This window comes from Hyperolius riggenbachi, chromosome 1 (genome assembly GCF_040937935.1).
Source record: "Hyperolius riggenbachi isolate aHypRig1 chromosome 1, aHypRig1.pri, whole genome shotgun sequence".
In the NCBI taxonomy this organism is placed as follows: Eukaryota; Metazoa; Chordata; class Amphibia; order Anura; family Hyperoliidae; genus Hyperolius; species Hyperolius riggenbachi.
The window spans coordinates 320,928,371-320,952,893 of record NC_090646.1 but is presented as its reverse complement, the minus strand read 5'-3'; the positions used below and the strand labels follow the sequence as shown (position 1 = coordinate 320,952,893).

At 47.3% G+C, this 24,523-nt stretch overlaps 1 protein-coding gene across 1 annotated transcript in view; it reads right to left on the bottom strand.

The window, feature by feature from the left end:
- Positions 1-24,523, bottom strand: part of GIPC3 (GIPC PDZ domain containing family member 3) — a 1,046,927-nt gene that overhangs the window by 457,298 nt on the left and 565,106 nt on the right. The window contains exon 6 of the mRNA XM_068233843.1: positions 18,881-18,993. Within this exon, the coding sequence (XP_068089944.1) occupies positions 18,881-18,993 (113 nt within the window). The remainder of the gene's footprint in view (positions 1-18,880; positions 18,994-24,523) is intronic.

Genomic DNA, 24,523 nt, shown 5'->3' with positions numbered 1-24,523 from the left:
AATATCCTTGCATTGCTTGCTATGCCATGGAAGGCAGATTGTTTCATGATTAAATAACCCTGTTAGAGACATTGCAGTATAGTGAACGAAGAACTGTTTTCTCTGAAGTTGGTGTTACTGTAGGACGAGATCTTCCTGCGAGAAGAATATTTCCTATAAGGTGCTACTTGATTAAACTTGTTATACATTTATTCAGCATAAAACGAGTTCATACCGTGACATCTGGACTTTTTCTTTATTGTGGCTTTTATAAAAAGTAAAGTGACTTAAAAGTAAAGAAGAACACCACTCAGGGTTACACTCCGACTCTTCGGGAAAGAGGGAAGACTCCGGTGAGGGTTCAAGAGATGGAGCGGTTTCTAAATAGATACCCAGATTTACCTGCCACAACTCTGTTGCGACACGGTTTTACGCACGGTTTTGTCATTCCTAGCTCTTGCCATACGGTGTCTGCCCCACCTTATCGCAATTTGAAGTCCGTTTCTCTTCGTCCGGAGGTTATTTCACAGAAAATGGCTAAGGAAGTGGGGCTAGGGCGTATGGCAGGCCCATTCAGCGCCCCCCCCCCCCCCGTTAGACAATTTGGTAGTTTCTAGTCTGGGTTTGGTCCCAAAAATGGAACCAAACGCGTTCCGGCTTATCCATCACCTTTCCCATCCCAAGGGGGCATCGGTCAATGACGGGATAGACCCGGAACAATCGTCTGTGGTTTACACGTCATTTGATGAGGCGGTTAATTGGGTGAGGCGCCTAGGCCAAGGTGCGTTGATGGCAAAGACAGACGTAGAGGCGGCGTTTCAGTTGTTACCGGTCCACCCCGAGAGTTTTCGCCTTTTGGGTTGTTTTTGGGAGAACAGTTTCTATGTTGATTTGTGCCTTCCCATGGGCTGCTCCATCTCTTGCCAGTACTTTGAGTCGTTTACAGTGGCGTAGCTAAGGAGCTGTGGGCCCTGATGCAAGTTTTACAATGGGGCCCCCCAAGCGCTCTATACATAACAATTGATACGGCGCACCAAAACCTGCCAATAGCAACTACAGTGTCAGAAGTGCAAGAAGGGGATGGGGAACAGTTTGTTAATGATTACCACTATTCAAAGTATCTATAGAAGTGGTTATTATGAGCACAGGGCCAATAGAGAGCTAATACTGTAGTTGAATAAGGGCTCTTTGGGCCCCTCTGGCCCAAGGGCCCCGATGCGGTCGCAACCTCTGCAACCCCTATTGCTACGCCCCTGGTCGTTTAGTACATTCCTCGAATGGGTGGTGAAGGACGTGTCAGGCCTAGGGTCAGTCATCCATTACTTGGATGACTTCCTGTTCCTGGGACAAAAGGGTTCGTTACAATGTGGTTACCTATTGGCGACCATGCAACAGGTTTGCCATTCGTTTGGCATTCCGTTGGCGGATGACAAGACTGAGGGCCCGCAGACAACCATCAAGTTTTTGGGCATTACCTTGGATTCGGTCGCCATGGAGTGCCGGTTACCGGAAGACAAAGTGGCGGATCTTCGAGACACGATAGCTGCAGCTCTAAAAGGGCGTAAGATCACCTTGCGAGCATTGCAATTGCTGCTGGGCAAGCTGAATTTCGCATGCAGGATTATGCCAATGGGGCGTATATTCTGCAGGCGTCTGGCATCGGCAACAGCGGGGGTTTCAGCCCCGCACCATAGGATTCGGCTTCGAAAAGAATTGAAAGACGATTTGATTATGTGGCTCTCCTTTCTGGCGGAATTTAACGGCCGCTCGGTTTGGATTGAAACAGGTATCACTACCTGCGACCTGGAGCTATTCACGGATGCTTCTGGGTCCTGTGGCTATGGGGCCTATTTTGCTGGGCAGTGGAGCGCAGCTCCTTGGCCGGACAATTGGGTTCAGGCCAGGGGAGGACTGGGACCTTTTGGCCTGGGGGGAAACACAACCTAGAGGCCCTTTCACGGTAGTCCCAGCCCCAATCCATATCTTTCTCGAGCCCAAATGTATATAGTGCACTGCTCATACACTAATTGATTTTCCACAGCAGATTCGATCACTGTGATCAAATATGCTGGAAACTGATGCTCCATCATTGCTGCTCAATCATATTTTAAATACATTTTCAAGTGAAATCAAATATTTTGCTTGAAAAGGGGTGGTGGCCTTATGCCCCCCATTGAACTGAGCGACAGCCAGAGTGCCCAGGTTCACTGCTGGGGCGTTGCTAGGATCCTGGAAGATCCTGGGCACCAAGGGAGAGGAAGCGTGTGGCGCGCGTAGCGCACCAAAAATGGGCGTGGTTATGCAGCAAGAAAGTGGGAGTGGTCATGGGTGGGGTCAAATGTACATGAACCTAGCAATGGTGTAACTTAAATATGATAAATACACAGTATTTAAAATAGGTAGACTTTTCTCACCTGGCTTCTGTCTTATCCTCAGCTGGCCTGGGCGCTGTGCTCGGCTGGCAGTTATGCTGTGCTAGGTTTGTGGTGATGCTGTGCTTGCTGGGCTACCTGGCCTGGCTGTGATGCTGTGCTGGCCTGGCTGGCAGTTATGCTGCAGCCTGGCTGGTGGTTATGCTGCAATGATGCAGGCCAAGCTGGCAGTGATGCTGGGCTCAGGGCTGGCTTGCTGGCATGCTGTGAAGGATCCCTGTGTGCCTACCGGCAGTAGGGCCAGATTTGTACCACTATCACCAGCCACCCCATGACAACAGCAGGGTTAGGATAGAGTCATCAGAAGGGGGGGGGGGAAGGTTAGGGAAACTGATAGATCTGGGTAAAGGCCCATACACACGTCGGATTTCCGCGGACGGGTTGTTTGACCGTTCCGTCGTTCGCCTGCTAAATCGGGCGTGTGTACAGACTATCGTTCGTTTGATAAGAGTGAGTTTGAGCGATCCGCCCGGCGGATCGCTCAAATTCACTCTTATGAAACAAACGATAGTCTGTACACACGCCCGATTTCGCGGGCGAACGACGGGACGTTCAAACGACCCGTCGTTCGCGGAAATCCGACGTGTGTATGGGCCTTTAGGCATTTACAAAAAAAAGGGAGTTAAAGTTAGGTAAAAGAAACATAAAGGCGGTTACAAAAGATTAAAGGCTAGGCTTTTGGGCAACTTAGGGTGATGCTAGGAATTTGAGAGCAGAATTATAGAAAAGCGGATGAAATTAAGTATCAGGTTACGGTTACTGATTACAAGATTACAAAGATTAAATTGACTAAAGTCAGTCAGTGACAGGACTATGTACTCTGTAAAGTCTGCAGAAGGTGTCAGTGCTATTTATATAAATACATCGTAATAATATGGTAGGACATAAGACTATGGCTATGGTAGGATTAGATTGTGAGCACCTCTGCGGATAGTCAGTGACATGACTAAGTATTCTGTAAAGTGCTACAGAAGTGGTCAGTGCTATATAAATACATAATAATAATAATAATATGGTAGGACGTTAGACTATAGCTATGGTAGGATTAGATTGTGAGCTCTTCTGCAAAAAGTCAGTGACATGACTATGTACTCTGTAATGTGCTGCAGAAGATGTCACTGCTATATAAATACATAATAATAATAGGGTAGGACATTAGACTAGGACTATGGTAGGATTAGAGTGTGAGCTCCTCTGAGGACAGCCAGTGACATGACTAAGTATTCTGTAAAGTGCTACAGAAGAAGATGTCACGGTTGTATAAATACATAATAATAATATGGTAGGACATTAGGCTATGACTATGGTAGGATTAGAGTGTGAGCTCCTCTGAGGACAAGGAGTCACATTACTATGTATAGGATAATAGGGGGAGGGAGAGTGTGCTGTAGAGATGTAAAGGGGGGATATGAAAACACAGGGGGGAGGGAAAGAGAACACGAGATGGAGGGGGAGGTGGGGGGGGAGGGTATGAAAACAGAGGGGGGTGGAGAGACAGAGCAGGAGATGAAAGGGGGAGAAAAAAAAGCAGAAGAATGACAACTTTATCACCAGCCTTCACTGCACATCCTTGCAGTTATAGCGAACTCGTCTCCTGCACACAGGATTCAGACATGCTGTGTATTCACAGCAGTCTCCCTGTGCAATCCAGCCTAACTCCAGCAGCACAAGCTGCACTGTCATCTGTGCTGCCAGGAATTCTCTGCGAGGCTTCTGCAGCTGCTCTTCACATTCTCTCCCTGTCAGGCCACAGAGTTAAATATTGCGCCAGGGAGAGAGAGAGCAGGACAGCACACAAGCCAATTGACTCCAGCTTACGGAGCCCTCCGATCACATGGTATGAGCGGCTCTGCTTCCTCATTGGCTGCCCGGCCCCATGTGATCTCGGCCGACTGGAAGCATCCGCCCCCTACACTTCTCTGCACTCTGTAGCCATCGCAACAGCAGGGACGCTGCAGATCCGCTGGTATTGTAAATACTACCAGCGGACAGTGGCAGCTGTCTGTGATGACTAATGCTGCCCCACCGGCCCTTCATGTGTGAGCAGGCGACCGCCCGGGGGGCAAACGCCTCCCATCCCCCCAGGCCAGTCCGCCCCTGGTTCAGGCGGGTTTCACGAAGAATCTATTGATGCTAGAATTGTTTCCAATTGTGGTGGCAGTGGAGCTATGGGGTGGCCAATTGAAGAACAAACGGACCAAATTCAATTGCGATAATCTGGGAGTAGTGATGGCAATCAACCGTGTGTCTGCTTCATCCCCACCAGCTATATGTTTGCTTAGGCAGTTGGTGTTGTCTTGCCTTCGTAACAACATGTATGTTTATGCTGCACATATCCCTGGAACGACTAATGATGTGGCTGATGCCCTCTCTCGTTTCCAGTGGGATTGTTTCCGATGAGAAGCTCCGGGAGCCGAACACTCGGGCCTGCAATGTCCGGAGCCCCTATGGAGGATTCCCTTCGGACAATAGAGGCGTGGATTCAGCGGTCGGTGTCGCAATCCACTTGGAACGGCTATTCGGCGGTTTGGTCGCAATGGAATGCTTTGTTGCGGCAAAGTGGCGCGGTGGTTTCGCCAGAGGATCGGCTTTGCCTGTTGTTCCATTTTATGGCAAGTAATGGGGCGGCGGGGGTTTCACCTTAGGCTTTAACCAAAAAAATTGCGGCTCTTGCATTTTTGTTTAAAATGCAAGGAGTTCCGGATGTTACAAAAGACCCGCGAGTACGCATGGCCCTAAAAGGTTATCGGTCCGGGGCCGTGAGGCGCGACGTGCGTCGGCCCGTGTTTTTTGTTCTATTGTCTAGCATGTGTGTGCGGATACCTGAGGTCTGTTTTTCAATGTACGAATCTCGCTTGTTTGTGGCCGCTTTCTCCCTTGCATTCTTTGGGGCTTTTAGAATAGGAGAGTTGGTTAGCTCGAGCAAATCAAAACCTGGGGGTTTATTACAGGGTAATGTGTCAGTTTCAGAAGACTCAGTGGTGATATACTTGCGCAGGTCAAAAACAGATCAGCACGGTAAGGGCAGAGTGATTAACCTTTTTCCGGTACAGGGGTCACCTTTTTGCCCGTTAGAGTCGGTTAAGAATTTTTTGGAAGTTAGACCAAAGGAGGGAATTGTCTTTCTTTGTCATGCGGATGAGTCCCCATTATCACGTTTTCAATTTGTGGCAGTTTTCCGAAAACTGCTTCGCCTCCTCGGTCATGACCCTCTCAGTTTTGCATCCCATTCCTTCCAGATTGGGGCTGCGACCGAAGCTGCCAGGTGGGGCCTTAGCAACTCCTGGATTAAAAAGATCGGTCGCTGGGAATCAGCTCGTTTTCTTTCTTATGTACGGCCCCACCTTTTATAAAGATGTGATGTTGTTTTTTCTGTTTCTTTATTTCCTACTGGATGTTGTATTTGTTATGTGTTTCAGATGTCCTGCCCTGCCTGGTCTGGATCCTTGGTCACTCATACGTGGCCTGGGGAGCTCGGCGTGCGGGAGCAAGGCCTGAGGGCCGGCAGCTGGGCATATCACAAGCACAGGCCCGTGTGCGTTGGATCGGGTTCCCTGGTATGGTATGGGCAAGAGTGGTCCCAGAGGTTCACCGCTTTGCCAGGCTGGATCGCCCCCCAGACATATTAGTTATCCATGCGGGCGGCAACGATCTGGCCTCATACTCCACAAGGTGTATCATAAGAGACATCAAATTTGATTTCTTGCGCTTGCGAACGAGTTTTCCGAGTACAATAGTAGTCTGGTCTGAGGTGGTGGGCAGGCAAAAATGGAGACAAGCCAGGTCAGTGGACAGGGTGAACAGGGCACAAAAAAAGCTCAATAGAGAGGTGTCCAGGTTTGTGGTCCGTAATGGGGGGGGGGGGTAGCTGTGCGGCATGTGGACCTGGAACTGGATACTTCCAGATTCCTAAGGATGGATGGTGTCCACCTGAACGCGGTGGGCACGGATCTTTGGACTTTGGCACTTAGCGAAGGAATCCAGAGGGCCCTTAGGTTGTGGTGGGCCGCGCAGGCATGAGGTTTCCTGCCAGCTCGGGGTGGAGGGGGTCTGGTATCCGGAGGTGGTCAAGAGCTGGTTGGTGAGGTGTAGTGTTGGGCGAACATCTAGATGTTCGGGTTCGGGCCGAACAGGCCGAACATGGCCGCGATGTTCGGGTGTTCGACCCGAACTCCGAACATAATGGAAGTCAATGGGGACCCGAACTTTTGTGCTTTGTAAAGCCTCCTTACATGCTACATACCCCAAATTTACAGGGTATGTGCACCTTGGGAGTGGGTACAAGAGGAAAAAAAATTAGCAAAAAGAGCTTATAGTTTTTGAGAAAATCGATTTTAAAGTTTCAAAGGGAAAACTGTCTTTTAAATGCGGGAAATGTCTGTTTTCTTTGCACAGGTAACATGCTTTTTGTCGGCATGCAGTCATAAATGTAATACATATAAGAGGTTCCAGGAAAAGGGACCGGTAACGCTAACCCAGCAGCAGCACACATGACGGAACAGGAGGAGGGTGGCGCAGGAGGAGAAGGCCACGGTTTGAGACACAACAACCCAGGCCTTGCATGAGGACAAGAAGCGTGCGGATAGCATGCTTTGTACCGCCATGCAGTCATAAATGTAATAAAGATAAGTGGTTCAATAAACAGGGACCACGCGGCAACGCTAACCCAGCAGCAGCAGACGTGATGGAACAGGAGGAGGCGCAGGAGAAGGCCACGCTTTGTGAGACACAACAACCCAGGCCTTGCATGAGGACAAGAAGCGTGCGGATAGCATGCTTTGTACCGCCATGCAGTCATAAATGTAATAAAGATAAGTGGTTCAATAAACAGGGACCACGCGGCAACGCTAACCCAGCAGCAGCAGACGTGATGGAACAGGAGGAGGCGCAGGAGGAGAAGGCCACGCTTTGTGAGACACAACAACCCAGGCCTTGCATGAGGACAAGAAGCGTGCGGATAGCATGCTTTGTACCGCCATGCAGTCATAAATGTAATAAAGATAAGAGGTTCCATAAACAGGGACCGGCAACGCTAACCCAGCAGCAGCAGCAGCACACGTGATGGAACAGGAGGAGGCGCAGGAGGAGAAGGCCACGCTTTGTGAGACACAACAACCCAGGCCTTGCATGAGGACAAAAAGCGTGCGGATAGCATGCTTTGTACCACCATGCAGTCATAAATCTAATAAAGATAAGAGGTTCAATAAACAGGGACCGGGCGGCAACGCTAACCCAGCAGCAGCAGCACACGTGATGGAACAGGAGCAGGCGCAGGAGGAGAAGAAGGCCATGCTTTTTGAGACACAACAACCCAGGCCTTGCATGAGGACAAAAAGCGTGCGGATATAGCAGCAATGCTTTTTGCCGCCATGCAGTCATAAATGTAATACAGATGAGAGGTTCAATAAACAGGGACCGGAAACGCTAAACCATCCCAGATGTTCATTGGTCATGTTACTTGGTTGGGGTCCTGGAGTGTTGCGTAGTCGTTTCCAATCCAGGATTGATTCATTTTAATTTGAGTCAGACGGTCTGCATTTTCTGTGGAGAGGCGGATACGCCGATCTGTGACGATGCCTCCGGCAGCACTGAAACAGCGTTCCGACATAACGCTGGCTGCCGGGCAAGCCAGCACCTCTATTGCGTACATTGCCAGTTCGTGCCAGGTGTCTAGCTTCATGCCCGGTTTCAGGTCCAGCGGTGCCAGCCACAAATCCGTCTGTTCCTTTATTCCCCTCCAAATTTCCTCCCCTGTGTGCTGCTTATCCCCAAGGCAGATCAGCTTCAGCAACGCTTGCTGACGCATGCCAACAGCTGTGCTGCACTGCTTCCACGATCCTACTGCTGCTGGTGCTGGGTTAGCGTTTCCGGATGAGGTACAGCTTTGAGATGCGTTGGAGGAGAAGGAGTCAGAGAGGTAGGTGCTGCTGTTGTTATCCAGTGGGAGGGACGGCGGTGCAGCTGTTTGCGGCGTGGGCAACACCCGCGCCGTAGCAGGTGAGGAATCGCTGCCAGGCTCCACAAGGTTCACCCAGTGCGCGGTAAGGGAGATGTATCGACCCTGGCCGAACGCACTCGTCCAGGTGTCAGTGGTGAGGTGAACCTTGCAGGCAATGGCATTCTTCAAGCTTCGGGTTATTTTGCTGACCACGTGCTCATGCAACTCAGGCACTGCAGAGCGCGCAAAGTGGTAGCGGCTGGGAACCACGTAACGTGGGATGGCCACTGACATCATGCCCTTGAAGCTGTTTGTCTCCACCACTCGATATGGCAGCATTTCGCAGGCCAGAACCTTGGCTATGCTGGCTGGCTGTTACTGCCATGGCCCGGGGGTCATTTGCTGGCAATTTCCTCTTGCACTCAAACATCTCAGAGACAGACAACTCAACCGTAGGGCTGCACACCGAAGGGCTGTTGGTTGTTGTGTTTGATGAACACTGGGAGACCTCAAGAGCACTAGTCCGGAAAGTGACAGTGTCAGCATCGTCTGATGTTTGTGAATGTTGTGAACCACGCAATGGCTGGGCTACTGCTGCTGCTGAGGCGGGTCTGGTGGTGAGTCTGGTGAACCCAAGGGACCAAGGGAAGCAGTGTTGCTGGTGGTACCCTGTCCTGCCGCGTTTGCCCACAGAGTGGGATGTTTGGATAGAATGTGGCGGCTCATGCTGGTGGTGGAGAGGTTGTTAATACTTTTCCCCCTGCTCAGGCGGGTCTTGCACACCTTGCAAATCGCCATGGTAACATCCTCAGTGCAGTCTTCAAAGAAAGCCCAGACTTTGGAGCACCTGCCTTGCTGGCGATTTCTGTTTGCGCCTCTTTTGCCTCTCACTTGAACTTCCATGCTTGCGGTACCTGAAATTGCGCGCCGCCTACCTTGTGGCACAAGGCGAACTCGTGCAGCAGTGGGTTCCTCAACAGACTCATCTGTGCTGCTGCTACGACGGCGATGTTCTCGTTCACAAACAAAATCTGGGTCTATGTCCACATTGTCCATACCCTCCTCTTCCATCTCCTCAAACTCGTCATATGTCATTGTGGGGGGCCGCCGCCGTGGAGTAGAGCTCCCCAGAACAACCTCTGCACAGCTCACTCCAACGTCGTCTGGTTATCTGGCAGTTGTGTGCGTGGTGTCGCTGCCGGTTGTGTCAGCTTTGTGCCCACTGGCTCCTTGTAACTGGCTGAGGACTCGGACCTCGTGCGTGATGTGCTGGTGCTGCTTAACCCACTGCTGGACGCTTGAGAGGTCATCCAAGTAATTATCTGGTCCTGTTCTTTTGGATCTGTGAGGGTTGTTGTCCTGGACAACATGGGCGGTATTGAGTGGGTTTTCTTGGGTGCTCCCCTGTGGCCTGTACGTGAACCGTCAGGGGAAACACCTCTTCCCTTGCCCCTCCCTCTTTCACCGGATTTCTTCCTCATTTCACTTATCCTTAAAGTACACGCTGACTGGCAGCAGTACAGCGGCAGTACAGAAATGCTATACAGTGGTGGGTGAGCGGTGTACCACTATTGTCAGCAGCGACACAGAGCACAATGCTATACAGTGGCGGGTGAGCGGTGTACTACTGTTCCCAGCAGACACAGAGTGGAAGTAAACACAATGCTATATAGTGTGGCTGAGCCGTGTACACAGAGTGGCATTAAACACAATGCTATATAGTCTGCTATATAGTCACCCCGAACAGGGTGATGTTCTGCAGAACCCGAACAGTGGCAAACACTGTTCGCCCAACACTACTGGGAGGGAACGCAGGTTTTAGTACCTAAACACACGATACAACATGTTTTCCGGGGTCGGACTCTGAGGCACATACAGATGGTCCCGATCATCATCCTCATCATACAACTCTTCTCCTGAGTCTGACCCACCCACCACCTCTGCCACCCCAATATCCCCAGACACAGACCCCTCATCGTCCTCAACATTAACTTGGGATGCTGGCCTGAGCCAGACCTCCTCCTCCACATCAGGCCCCATCATCTCCTCAATGGCAGCCCTCATTAATCGCTCTGGCGACGGACCGATGGACACAACGTTCTCCTCCGGGGAGGACTGCTGCTGACCACTGGCTGCTGGGGTGGATGTTATAGCTTGCGTGGGGCGTTGGCTGTTGCTGTTGTTGGGAGTGCTGCTCACAGCGGAGGTCTCTGGGGAACTCATGTTGAGCTCATATAGTGGTTGACGGTGAGTGGAGTATTACTGATCCCAGCAATATACACACTGACTGGCAGAGTACGCAATGCTATATAGTGTGGCTGAGCGGTGTACACAGAGTGGCAGTAAACACAATGCTATATAGTCTGGCTGAGCGAGCGGTGTACTACTGTTCCCAGCAGAATCAGAGTGGCAGTAAACAATGGTATATAGTCTGGCTGAGCGGTGTACACAGAGTGTCAGTAAACAATGGTATATAGTCTGGCTGAGCGGTGTACACAGAGTGTCAGTAAACAATGGTATATAGTCTGGCTGAGCGGTGTACACAGAGTGTCAGTAAACAATGGTATATAGTCTGGCTGAGCGGTGTACACAGAGTGTCAGTAAACAATGGTATATAGTCTGGCTGAGCGGTGTACACAGAGTGTCAGTAAACAATGCAATATAGTCTGGCTGAGCGGTGTACACAGAGTGTCAGTAAACAATGCTATATAATCTGGCTGAGCGGTGTACACAGAGTGTCAGTAAACAATGGTATATAGTCTGGCTGAGCGGTGTACACAGAGTGTCAGTAAACAATGGTATATAGTCTGGCTGAGCGGTGTACACAGAGTGTCAGTAAACAATGGTATATAGTCTGGCTGAGCGGTGTACACAGAGTGTCAGTAAACAATGGTATATAGTCTGGCTGAGCGGTGTACACAGAGTGTCAGTAATCAATGGTATATAGTCTGGCTGAGCGGTGTACACAGAGTGGCAGTAAACACAATGCTATATATAGCGTGGCTGAGCGAGGTGCACAGTGGCAGTACACACAATGCTATATAGTCAGGCTAAGCCGCGTACACAGAGTGTCAGAAAACACAATGCTATATATAGCGTGGCTGAGCGAGGTGCACAGTGGCAGTACACACAATGCTATATAGCCAGGCTAAGCCGTGTACACAGAGTGTCAGAAAACACAATGCTATATATAGCGTGGCTGAGCGAGGTACACAGTGGCAGTAAACAATGCTATATATATAGTGTGGCTGAGCGAGCGGTGTACTACTGTTCCCAGCAGCGACACACAATGACTGGGGGGGACCCTGGCTAGCGTGGCTGGAGAGCGAACTACCCTGCCTGCCTACCCAAAGCTAAACCCACAGAGAAATGGCGGAGATATGACGTGGTTCGGGTATTTATTTACCCGAACCACGTGACCGTTCGGCCAATCAGAGCGCGTTCGGGCCCGAACCACGTGACCCGTTCGGCCAATCACAGCGCTAGCCGAACGTTCGGGGAACATTCGGCCATGCGCTCTTAGTTCGGCCATGTGGCCGAACGGTTTGGCCGAGCACCGTCAGGTGTTCGGCCGAACTCGAACATCACCCGAACAGGGTGATGTTCTGCAGAACCCGAACAGTGGCGAACACTGTTCGCCCAACACTAGTGAGGTGTTCGCCGTGGTGCGCTCACCTACGAAGAAATGCAACGCTTTAAGAGACTGCTATGTTGGGCGGAAGGCAGCTGTCCCCGAGTTGGAGCTCGCGGCTGGGGGCCGGTGTTAGAAGCTGCTTTCCTTCAGTTAATTGGTTGATTTGTTTTGGTCCTCCGGATCCCTTCCCCATTTAACTTCTATTTTTGCACTATTGTTAATTTGTTCAATAAAGACTAAGGGCTGCTCTGGCCTTTTATTCCCACGTTATACTGGAGTCATGTGTGTTTTTGCTATGAAAGATGGTGTGGGGATATAAGGGGGGCTGGGTGAGGTATAACTTAAGATGGGAGGCTAATAGTGTATGCCCTCATCAAGCGGAGCCCGTACTGAGGAATGCAGGACCTGGGGAGGGCGGACATGATGGGGTTAACTTGCCCCCAGCGGAGAAGGGGTTAACAGCTTGGCTGTTAGTCATTGGATGAAGAGGGTGGTTTAAGGGAGAGTGGAGAGGAAGGAGGCGGGACCGGCGGGAAATAAGGGTACTAAACGGTGGGCGGAGCAAGGCCCACAAGGAGTTTGTTCCCGGAGAAGCTCCCTCCCTCCCTCCCAAAGAATTTCTATAGGTTGCTGTTTGTTTTTTCCGTTGTTTGTGTGTTTTTTGTCATTGCAGCCGGAGGGGGTCTGGTATCCGGAGGTGGTCAAGAGCTGGTTGGTGAAGTGTTTGCCGTGGTGCGCTCACCTACGAAGAAATGCAACGCTTTAAGAGACTGCTATGTTGGGCGGAAGGCAGCTGTCCCCGAGTTGGAGCTCGCGGCTGGGGGCCGGTTTTAGGAGCTGCTTTCCTTCAGTTAATTGGTTCATTTGTTTTGGTCCTCCGGATCCCTTCCCCATTTAACTTCTATTTTTGCACTATTGGTAATTTGTTCAATAAAGACTAAGGGCTGCTCTGGTCTTTTATTCCCACGTTATACTGGAGTCATGTGTGTTTTTGCTATGAAAGATGGTGTGGGGATATAAGGGGGGCTGGGAGAGGTATAACTTAAGATGGGAGGCTAATAGTGTATGCCCTCATCATGTGTGTGCTGTGCTGGCCAGCAGGACAGTATAGATTAGGGAATAGGATTACTGTGTTATTGTATTGTATTATATAGTTAGTTAGTACTGCAGTTAGTTGTTAGAGAGAGTAGTACTGTGTTAGCTTACTACAGATTACTGCAGTGCTGCTGTGCTGAGCATTGTCTGTGTGACAGTTAGACAGATAGTGTGCACTGTCTGTCCTCTACTCTGCGGTCTGTCACTCCGTGCTGATTTAAAGTCCAACCCCGATTTCATTAAAGTAAAAGTACCCCACATCATCTGGTGACATCATCACGTATAAGTTGTACTATGTCTGCTGGCACCGGCAGCCGGGGGAGGGGCAGCAAGGGCAAGAGGACAGGGAGCAACATTACGGCCACCCTCAGAAGGTCTGCTGTGTCAGTGTCGACCCCAGCGGGCAGCCTACCCTCAGTCAGCGAGCTTTTCGCTCCAGGCGCCACGATTGAACTCAGGGCTGTTAGCCGCAAGGAGTTTGAGGAGGATGTTCTGGGTTTTGAGGAGGGGGGGTATGATGTTCATGATGGGATGAAGGACCATGACTACCATCCACAGGATGGGGATGTCAGCTCTGACTCTGAGGAGGAGGATGCATCGGTGGGTTTGGCACGGAGGATCAGCATTGCAGACAGTGGCCTTGGAATGCGGGACCCACCACATCCTTCTGCCGCTACCACCAGCCACACCACTCAACCCCCAACCGCCACAGGGAGAAAAGCCGCAGCATCCCATTCAGGCCGCAGGAGACCGTCACCTCCCCAATCTGGCGGTTTTTCACTCTGCCCTCATTGGACAGCAAGTTTGCCATATGCAATGTGTGCAAACTACAGATGAGCAGAGGTTGTGACCCCTACAAGTATGGCACCTCCAGCTTCATTACCCATCTGCCCAAAAAACATGTTGTTCAGCATGAGGAGTTCAAGAGGCTGAAGCAAGCTGGCGCTGGCTCCCACCGCCACAGTGCCACAGGCCAGTGCTGCTGATACCACCACAATATTCAAACCAAAACACAATTGTGGTGTCATTTTTTGGAGGTGTCTGGGCTGAAAACTGTCATGTCCCAGTTGTGCGATTGGACTTTGAACACAATGGGCTTGATTCACAAAGCGGTGCTAACTGTTAGCACGCCTGTGAAAACCCCCTTAGCACGTCTAAACAAGCTTTTCGCGCATAAAACTTTACGTGCGCAAAACTTTATGCGCCTAAAACTTTCCGCGCGTACTGCACAGAGCGCAGGGCGCACCGCGCGAAGTGCCCATTAAAGCCTATGGGACTTTGCGCGCGTAAAACTTTGCGCGCACAAAGTTAGCGCGCGATCTGATTGAGAAATCCGGTGCTAACCTACTTAGCACCCTGGTTAGCGCGTCTAAAGACTTTAGACGTGCTAAGTAGGTTAGCACCGCTTTGTGAATCAAGCCCAATGTGGGCTGCACGACCGCTGTCTGGAACCTAGTCCTGATGTTGTTTTACAGCTTTTTTTTTCATTTTATGTGCACCAAATAATAAATTAGTGTTTCCCTTTAAAAAAAACATGATGCTACATGCATCATTTACCCTAAAAACCCTTTTTAAAGCTATTTAAAAGGCACTTTCTATCCAGATACCCGAATAGGTCGGGTACTCGCGGGTAATTTGGTCGGATACCCGAATTCACTCGGGTAGCCGCAAGGTCGGATCCGGGCACCCGAATCGGATCCAGATATCTGGGTACCCGGATCCGGGCGAGTATTAAAAAGTACTACCCGAGCAACCCTGTCCCCTATAAAGAGATGGACTATTCCAGAACCTGTCACTTCTGTGAGATTTCTACTACCTAGACAGCAACATAGGAGAAAAGTCATTTATGGCTCATTTTATTTTGGAAAAAAAATACTTTTTATTTGTATATGTTTGCACATATTTTAAATTGTACAGTTTTTCGCTGTAGTGCCCCTTTAAAGGTATCACCTAAACAACTTTTGTTGTTATTTCTTCGGATTCTCTCCATGACTAATACCGGACCACACGCAACTGTCCTCAGAGGAGCTCACAATCTAAACCTATAATAGTCATAGCCAAATGCCCTACCACATTAATATATATATATTTATATATTCTCCTTTTTCCTTTCCTTTTTCTTCCCTTCCCCACCCTGTTCCCCTTGGGGTGGTCTGCTCCACCGCTGCTTCCCTTCTAAGGGACGTCAAAGGTATGACACCATTAATATTGGTGCCTGCTTCATAAAGTGTTAGGTCTATTATACTTAAGTGATTTCTAATCAGTATATGTATGTTCTCATTAAATATGGATTATCTTTTCTATAATGTGAATAGAGATTTCAGTAATTTTATTCATTTTTTGTATTTAACTTTGATTATAGCGGTGTTCATCTTTAAGTCCGATTACGTGGCTGCTTCCCCTCTTGGTTCAGTTTCACGGGGGTTTGTATCCCTTCCCCTCTTTCCCAGTTCCCGCCCCTCACCCCTCCTACCTCTGTGTCCTGTGCCCTGAGTGACGGCAGCCGCGCATAGGCGCAGACAAAGGGGGCGGTGCGGTGGGTGCTGTTAGTGCGCTGATATCCGCCCCCTGCCTTTACTGTCGGCGCTCACTACTGCGGAGACCTGGGACGGGCTCTGGGCATGCGCCGCCCACGTCACTTCCGCAATGGTCCGGACTGCGTGGAACGCATAGCCGCGCCTCATTGCAGGACGCGGCTGACGCACTTCCGCGTGCACATCATTTATGGTGTGGAGGGACACCACCGTACCCCGAGGCAGTTTTTGCACGGCCACATGCCCTGAAGAGCCGGGTACCCCGGCGAAACCAGTCGGCCTCACTGCTCACACGGTCCCATATGATCCAGCCTTGATGGTTCTCTTGAAGTTTGGAACATTTGTGCCATATCGATCAAGAATGGAAAAGCCTTCTTTCAGTACAGGCCTGTACCAACGATGCGGTAGCTATACCATGGTTTTTCATTATTAATCTTCCCAATCTGGAAATCTTGCTGATTTGGACTTTAACCATCATGGTAACCTTTGCTCGATGTTACATTCTGAGTCCCTGAGAAGAATGATGTTGCGAGGGGACATCTGACTTTGCTGTTAGTAGGACTCTTTTTTGCACAAGTTTGTTTTTGTTGCATAGATGCTGCGAGTGGGCATCGTTACATCAGAGATGAAGTGATTTATAACAGGAGATTCATTGACAACTATTCCCTGTACATTTGAACATGCTGTGCAAGTTTGTCTGCATATTTGTTTATCCTTCCGTGGAGGTTACCATCAGAACCTTATTATAATTACTACCAACTTGTATTTTTTTAAGCAACCTGGCTACTGGATTGATACTGTTATTGGAACTTATACGCAGATTCCATATATGGTGGCTTCAATACTATAATGTTTGTTCCAATGGCTGGACAGTGGGCAATGTGACCAATTAGACCGTGTTCTATACTGCCGTTCTTTATGGGGGTTCTTTTTAATGTGTGCTTAATTTTAGAGTGTATTAATAAATGCTTTATATTTTCATAAATTTCACGACTCATTGAGTGCTTTGAAGTGCAGACTATAGTCAAATTTCCTGTTTTCAGACCACTCTGAGCCGCGTACTAATTAATGGATACTTGATTGATTATTGGTGGTTGATGTTGGTTGGGGCCCACTTTTTGTATTAATTTTTTGTATATACAGTGGGTTACAAAAATATTCGGCCCCCTTGAAGCTTTCCACATTTTTTCACATTACTGCCACAAACATGAATCAATTTTATTGGAATTCCACATGAAAGTCCAACACAAAGTGGTATACACATGAGAAGTGGAACGAAAATCATACATGATTCCAAACATTTTTTACAAATAAATAACTGCAAAGTGGTGTATGCATAATTATTCGGCCCCCTTTGATCTGTGTGTAATCTAATGTCAGTACAAATACAGCTGCTCTGTGATGGCCTCAGAGGTTGTCTAAGAGAATATTGGGAGCAACAACACCGTGAAGTCCAAAGAACATACAAGACAGGTCAGGGATCAAGTTATTGAGAAATTTAAAGCAGGCTGCTCTGTGATGGCCTCAACAACACTGTGAAGTCCAAAGAACACACAAGACAGATCAGGGATCAAGTTATTGAGAAATTTAAAGCAGGCTGCTCTATGATGGCCTCAGAGGTTGTCTAAGAGAATATTGGGAGCAACACCGTGAAGTCTAAAGAACACACAAGACAGATCAGGGATCAAGTTATTGAGAAATTTAAAGCAGGCTTAGGCTACAAAAAGATTTCCAAAGCCTTGAACATCCACGGAGCACTGTTCAAGCGATCATTCAGAAATGGAAGGAGTATGGCACAACTGTAAACCTAGAAAGACAAGGCCATCCACATAAACTCACAGGCCGAACAAGGAGAGCGCTGATCAGAAATGCAGTCAAGAGGCCCATGGTGACTCTGGACGAGCTGCAGAGATCTACAGCTCAGGTGGGAGACTCTGTCCATAGGACAACTATTAGTCATGCACTGTACAAAGTTGGCCTTTATGGAAGAGTGGCAAGAAGAAAGGCATTGTTAACAGAAAGCATAAGAAGTCCCATTGGCAGTTTGCCACAAGCCATGTGGGGGACACAGCAACTATGTGGAAGAAGGTGCTCTGGTCATATGAGACCAAAATGGAACTTTTTGGCCAAAATGCCAAACGCTATGTGTGGCAGAAAACTAACACTGCACATCACTCTGAACCCACATCCCCACTGTCTAATATGGTGGTGGCAGCATCATGCTCAAGTGGTGCTTCTCTTCAGCAGGGACAGGGAAGCTGGTCAGAGTTGATGGGAAGATGGATGGAGCCAAATACAGGGCAAACTTGGAAGAAAACCTCTTGGAGACTGCAAAAGACTTGAGACTGGGCCGGAGGTTCACCTTCCAGCAGGACAATGACCCTAAACATAAAGCCAGGCCAGGGCAACAATGGAATGGTTTAAAACAAACATATCTATGTGTTAGAATGGCCCAGTCAAAGTCCAGATCGAAATCCAATCGAGAATCTGTGGCAAGATCTGAAAACTGCTGTTCACAAACGCTGTCCATCTAATCTGACTGAGCTGGAGCTGTTTTGCAAAGAAGAATGGGCAAGGATTTAAGTCTCTAGATGTGCAAACCTGGTAGAGACATACCCTAAAAGACTGGCAGTTGTAATTGCAGCAAAAGGTGGTTTTACAAAGTATTGACTCAGGGGGCCGAATAATTACGCCCCCTGAGTCATGATGGAATGATGTATGATTTTCGAACCACTTCTCACATGTACACCACTTTGTATTGGTCTTTCACATGGAATTCCAATAAAATTGATGTATGTTTGTGGCAGTAATGTGACAAAATGTGGAAAACTTCAAGGGGGCCGAATACTTTTGCAACCTACTGTATTTACTGTATATAGCACTGACATCTTCTGCAGTACTTTAGAGTACAAAGGTATCTAAGCTCCAAATCGTGGGGCACATGGACACAAGGCTGGGATTTCTCTGGTGGGCCCTCAATGTCCCAGTCCGGCCCTGCCGATATGTGTAAAGGCAAATTTTAATGTAAAATATGTGTCAATAGAAAGAAGTTCAGTAAGCAAAAATGTGACAGTTTGCCACAAGATCAGACTTGAAAGATTTACCTGCTAAAACCCTATTTGCTGCTTATCTCTAGCAACCTGCAGTTCTTTGCATAAGCCTGCTATTGAGTTTATATGCCAGATATGGAATTAATCAGTATTGCTGGATAGCGCAAACTCATAACAACAGAACTCATCTATTTCTGTGTTTGTAGAAATAAAGTTACCTGTTCTTCAACAGTAGCCATGCCTTTATGTCTAAGGCGCAAAGTCTCTCGTCCATTAGACACTTTCTCTTCAGTAGGAGATTTGTTAGACTTCCCTCTCTGTCCAATCATATCTTAAAAAAGAAAATTAAACTGCTATAAGTGCTGTACTGTAGTTGTTTTCTGATTTATAATAAATGTAATTTAATTAATTAATTGGTTAGAAATAAATAGCTTTTTTTAAATTAGGCATACATGTGTGTTTTTCACGACCACTAATTAATTGCATTTCACATTTGATTGTTTGTGGACCTGGAGGTCAGCATCTTTAATGCTGGCAGTTATTATTATTATTATTAATAATTTATATGGCGCCAGCATCTTCCGTGGCGCTGTACAATAACATACAGAGTATAACAATACAAAGTATACAATACAACAGTTGATAGAAGACAAAAGGGTATAACAGCTTATGAAAACAAATGAACAGCATATACTGCCTTATCAATAACATAACCCCCTTAAACAATGTTTTAGGCTAAAAGGTTTTTTTTATGCACAGAGGGAGGTACTGTTTGCTTGGCAACAGCATGTTATCTCTCACAATGCAATGCCAACAAGGTTAAAGAGGTACTCCAGCCTAAACAAACATACTGTCATTAAGTTACATAAGTTATGTTAATTAAAATAGATAGGTAATATAATCTCTTACCCACCCTGTTTTAAATGAACAGGCAAAAGTTTGATTTCATGATGGCAGTCATCTTTTTGGTTGAAAGGAAGTGATAGGGAGCATGAGACACAGTTCCAACTGTCCTGTGTGCGGACCAACCCCCCCCCCCAGTTGCTAGGCAACGTGAATAACAACATAGGAAATCCCATCATGCTTTGCACAGCATCAGGGAAAAAACGCCCGGGTGTCAGGTATAGCAGTATTACCTCAGCGGCGGAAGGCAGTGCGACCGCCGCTTCCACATCTGATGTTGCCGCGTCCTCTCAGACATCTCACGTGGCCTCTGGCAGGACAGGTCTCTCAACAGCACATCAGCTTAGGTCGGCACGCTCACGCAAGGAGCGGCAGGACCTTTATGGGCCTAGGAGACGGGTCAGCTGATCTGCTGGTCAGATGACATCAGGCTGCCGGGTCTCACTGCTGATTGGTCAGGCTGCTTTGGGCAGTGTAACGATTGGTGTAGCAACACAGACGTCTGATTATTAGGTGATCTGCAGTATCACCAATAATCCAGACACTATACCTGATTATGTGGTGATCTGCAGAATCACCAATAATGCAAGTATAGATAACAGATATACTGAGATGTATAGTATTTGGTGCAACAGTAACTGGATAGTTTGACTAGACCTCACCAGAGGAGCTGGTGGGTACTATCTGCAACAGCAACTGAGTAGTTTGGCTAAACCTCACCAGAGGAGCTGGTGGGTACTATCTGCAACAGTAACTGAGTAGTTTGACTAGACCTCACCAGAGGAGCTGGTGGGTACTATCTGCAACAGTAACTGAGTAGTTTGACTAGACCTCACCAGAGGAGCTGGTGGATACTAACAGTAACTGAATAGTATGACTAGACCTCAAAAGAGGAGTTGGTGGGTACTAGCATAAAGCACCTCACCAGTGACAAGAGCTCACTGGTGAGTAGAGAGGTCAGACAGGCTAAGTTCTGCAACAGAGAGGCAGGAACAGTACAGAGTCGGCAGGCAAGAGAGTAGTGATAATACAGGCAAGGTTCAGCAACAGAGTCAGATGGACAGAAGTACAGAATCGATAAGCAAGAGCAAGGTCAGAGGTTAGCCAGAGTCATACACAGATAATCAATAAACAACAATAATAATAATAATCCTAGTCTTGTGTGAAATGCCTGCTTTCCTCCCAGATCAAAGCACACCGGATACTGCCTAAGGTCTGAGCGCTAACACTGAAGTATTCGCAACAGCAGACAGGTTGCGAGTGAACGCCGAAGGCTTTTGAAGCAGAGGAGACCCCACGGCCGCGCCCACTCCAATCAGCCAATCTGGAGCGTTGTGAGTCTCCTCTGACGTCAGCCGACCAGCTGGTCAGCTGACGCGCCTCCTCCCCGCATAAAGGTCCGTGAGCTCAGCAGATGTTACAGGCGGGTTGTTTGGAATTGCCTGTCTGTATTTAAGCTTGAGGATGTCAGTGGCTTATTGTCTGTTGTTGCTGAAATTTCGCAGTGAAAGCTCTCAGACCTTAGTCAGGGGATTCACACTAGCTTAGGAATGATATTATTACTGTTATTGTCATTACTGTGTTTGACCATTTGCCTGAACCTCTGACTACTCTCTCTGCCTTTCGATTCTGTACTTCTGCCAATCTGATCTGTTGCCGACTTCTGCCTGAATACTCACTCCGATTTTGTACCTCTGCCTGACCTATCTGTTCCCAACATTGCCTGTACGACTACTCTCTTCTAGTGATAGCCCCTGTCACTAAGGGCTATCACTCTCCTGTGTTCCTGAATATTACTGTGCACCCAATCACGTGTGATCACACTTTGAATAAAATACTGACTATTTGTAATAAACAATAGTGAGGCAGCTGCGGTGAACAGCGCTACCACCGCAGCTGCCTCTGCCCCCTGCCTAGCAATGTTTCCGCACCTCGGGCGTCTAGCACGCCGAGGTCGGGTCTTTCTGCCACACATAAGGTCGTAATTAGCGCATGCGCGCGTTCACAGACAGGACCTTTATGCGGGGAGGAGGCGCGTCAGCTGACCGGCCGTTCGGCTGACGTCAGAGGGCACGCTCGCCGCTTCCCATTGGCTGATTTGCGTGGGCGTGCCTCAGGGTCTCCTCCGCTTCTTAAGCCCGGCGGAGTCACTCCCAACTTGTCTGCTGTTGTGAATACTTGGTGTTAGCGCTCAGACCTTTTGATAGCTATAATTATAAAGCATTGGAAGACTGTATATTATCTGTGTATGACTCTGGCTTGTTCTGACTTCTTTTTCGCTTAACGCTTCTGTACCTTTGCCCATCTGATCCTGTTGCCGACTCTGCTTGTTTACCCTTCTTGCCTCTGCCTTCCGATTTTGTACTTTATCTGCCTGTCTGTTGCCAACCCGATTAGTCTGACCACTCAACTCTCACCAGTGAGCCTTTGTCACTGGTGAGGAACCACTGTACTGTTATATATTGGTAGGTGAACAGAGGCGCCAGAAGGATAAAAGTACATAATTTTTTTTTTTAAATTGCTGGGAGGAAGTGGTGGACTCGCCTCCGTTAAAGCAGACACCAAGGACTGTAAATATATAGATATACACATTTATTGAAAATACCCCAAAGATGCAACGCTTTTCGCGGGCACAGCCCACTTCTTCAGGCAATAAGCAGGGGATAAACAACTGTAAACAAAAGACAGAGGCATAGCTATAAATTTTGCCATAAAAAGATACAAATGGATTATTATTTAGTGTAATAAGAATAGTATTTCAAACATAGTGTTTAGTGATATGTTATAGTAGGGGGGTGATTGCAAGGAATGGGTCGGTGTAAACTACATAATGTGTATAGGGGAATGGACTAGATAACAGTGGTAAAAAGGTAGTTAGTAAATCAGATTAAGTTGGTATCAAATTGACCGCTTTAGTTATATTTCAGTAGAAAGTAGGGAATGGAATAAGTTGTAGCTGGCAAGAGAGAAAAAAAGGCATGTGTAGTGGTTAAAAATAAAGATAAAGACCTACCAGCAATTCAGTTATAGCAAGCAGAGCACCTCTGTACTGTTGTGAGGTCGCTTGCTGCTTTAAATGTGTTAATGCTGGCAGCTCTGGCCTATCCAGAAGCTGCTCCAGTGTGAGTGGGTGGAGTCAGTGGCCATGGTGACCGAGAGTCCTCCAATCAGCTGCTGCCAGCTGTAAGGAGTAGATTGGTGTGCATGTGGTCTTACATAACATGCATACTTTCTCTGCATGCACAGGGCGGTGTTGTCAGTGGGTGGAGTCAGTGGCCATGGTGACAGAGAATCCTCCAATCAGCTGCTGCCAGCTGTAAGGAGTAGATTGGTGTGCATGTGGTCTTACATAACATGCATGCTTTCTCTGCATGCACAGGGCGGTGTTGTCAGTGGGTGGAGTCAGTGGCCATGGGGACAGAGAGTCCTCCAATCAGCTGCTGCCAGCTGTAAGGAGTAGATTGGTGTGCATGTGGTCTTACATAACATGTATGCTTTCTCTGCATGCACAGGGCAGTGTTTAGAAAGGAACCATGGAGCACAGTGGTGTGTTTGCTGCCATCTAGTGGTTCAAAAGAACAAGTACAGTTAAAAAGACTTCAAATGTCATTATACATGCTGAAAGATAATGAAGATAAAAGCATGAACAATGCCTGACTTTTTACAATTGGTAAATAAAATAAAATAGTGTATACTTCTGGAATTCATAAAAAATTAATAAAATAATAATAAAATAAATATAAAAAAAATATAATAAAGATTATTAAAAAATGATAAAAATGTATAATAAAAAATAATGTGAATATGACATGAAGATATAAGCATAAAATCGAAGAACACATAAAAACAATTGTAATATATCCAAAATATGAGGAGGCCATTGTTACATGGAAAGCAGCCTGGTTTGAGTGGTTCTGACCCGCTGCACAGCCTGCCAATTCATCAACACTAGTGTATCATTCTCTTCTACCAGTACCAACTGCAATTTCCCTTTGAAAAAACGGTTTACTTGTGACTCCAAATATGTCATCTATCTCATCTCCTGTCCGTGCCGGCTCCAGTATGTGGGGAGAACTACCCAATTAGTACGCAGCAGAATCGGACAACATAAAAGAAATATCATTAAACAATTTCCCCTTCACAGTGTGTCACGCCACTTTAGCACCCAACACAACAGCAATCCACTGCTATTCAATATTACACTGATTGACTGGATACAAGAAAACCGAATGCATTTGATCTCCTCAAAAAACACGAAATGTTCTGGATACAGACATTAAGAACCCTATCCCCGGAGGGCCTTAACGAAGTTATAGAAAAAATCCACTAACCATCCCTGTCAAAAGTTTTGCTTTTATCTTGGTCGCTCTCTTTTATCCCCCCCAAAAAAAATTTTTTAAAAAAAAATAAAAAAAATTATACACTATATATTACCAGGCCTGGACAATTTTTGCCAATGGCCTCCTCATATTTTGGATATATTACAATTGTTTTTATGTTTTTTATGTGCTTCGATTTTATGCTTATATCTTCATGTCATATTCACATTATTTTTTATTATACATTTTTATAATTTTTTAATAATCTTTATTATATTTTTTTATATTTATTTTATTATTATTTTATTAATTTTTTATGAATTCCAGAAGTATACACTATTTTATTTTATTTACCAATTGTAAAAAGTCAGGCATTGTTCATGCTTTTATCTTCATTATCTTTCAGCATGTATAATGACATTTGAAGTCTTTTTCACTGTACTTGTTCTTTTGAACCACTAGATGGCAGCAAACACACCACTGTGCTCCATGGTTCCTTTCTAAACACTGCCCTGTGCATGCAGAGAAAGCATGCATGTTATGTAAGACCACATGCACACCAATCTACTCCTTACAGCTGGCAGCAGCTGATTGGAGGACTCTCGGTCACCATGGCCACTGACTCCACCCACTCACACT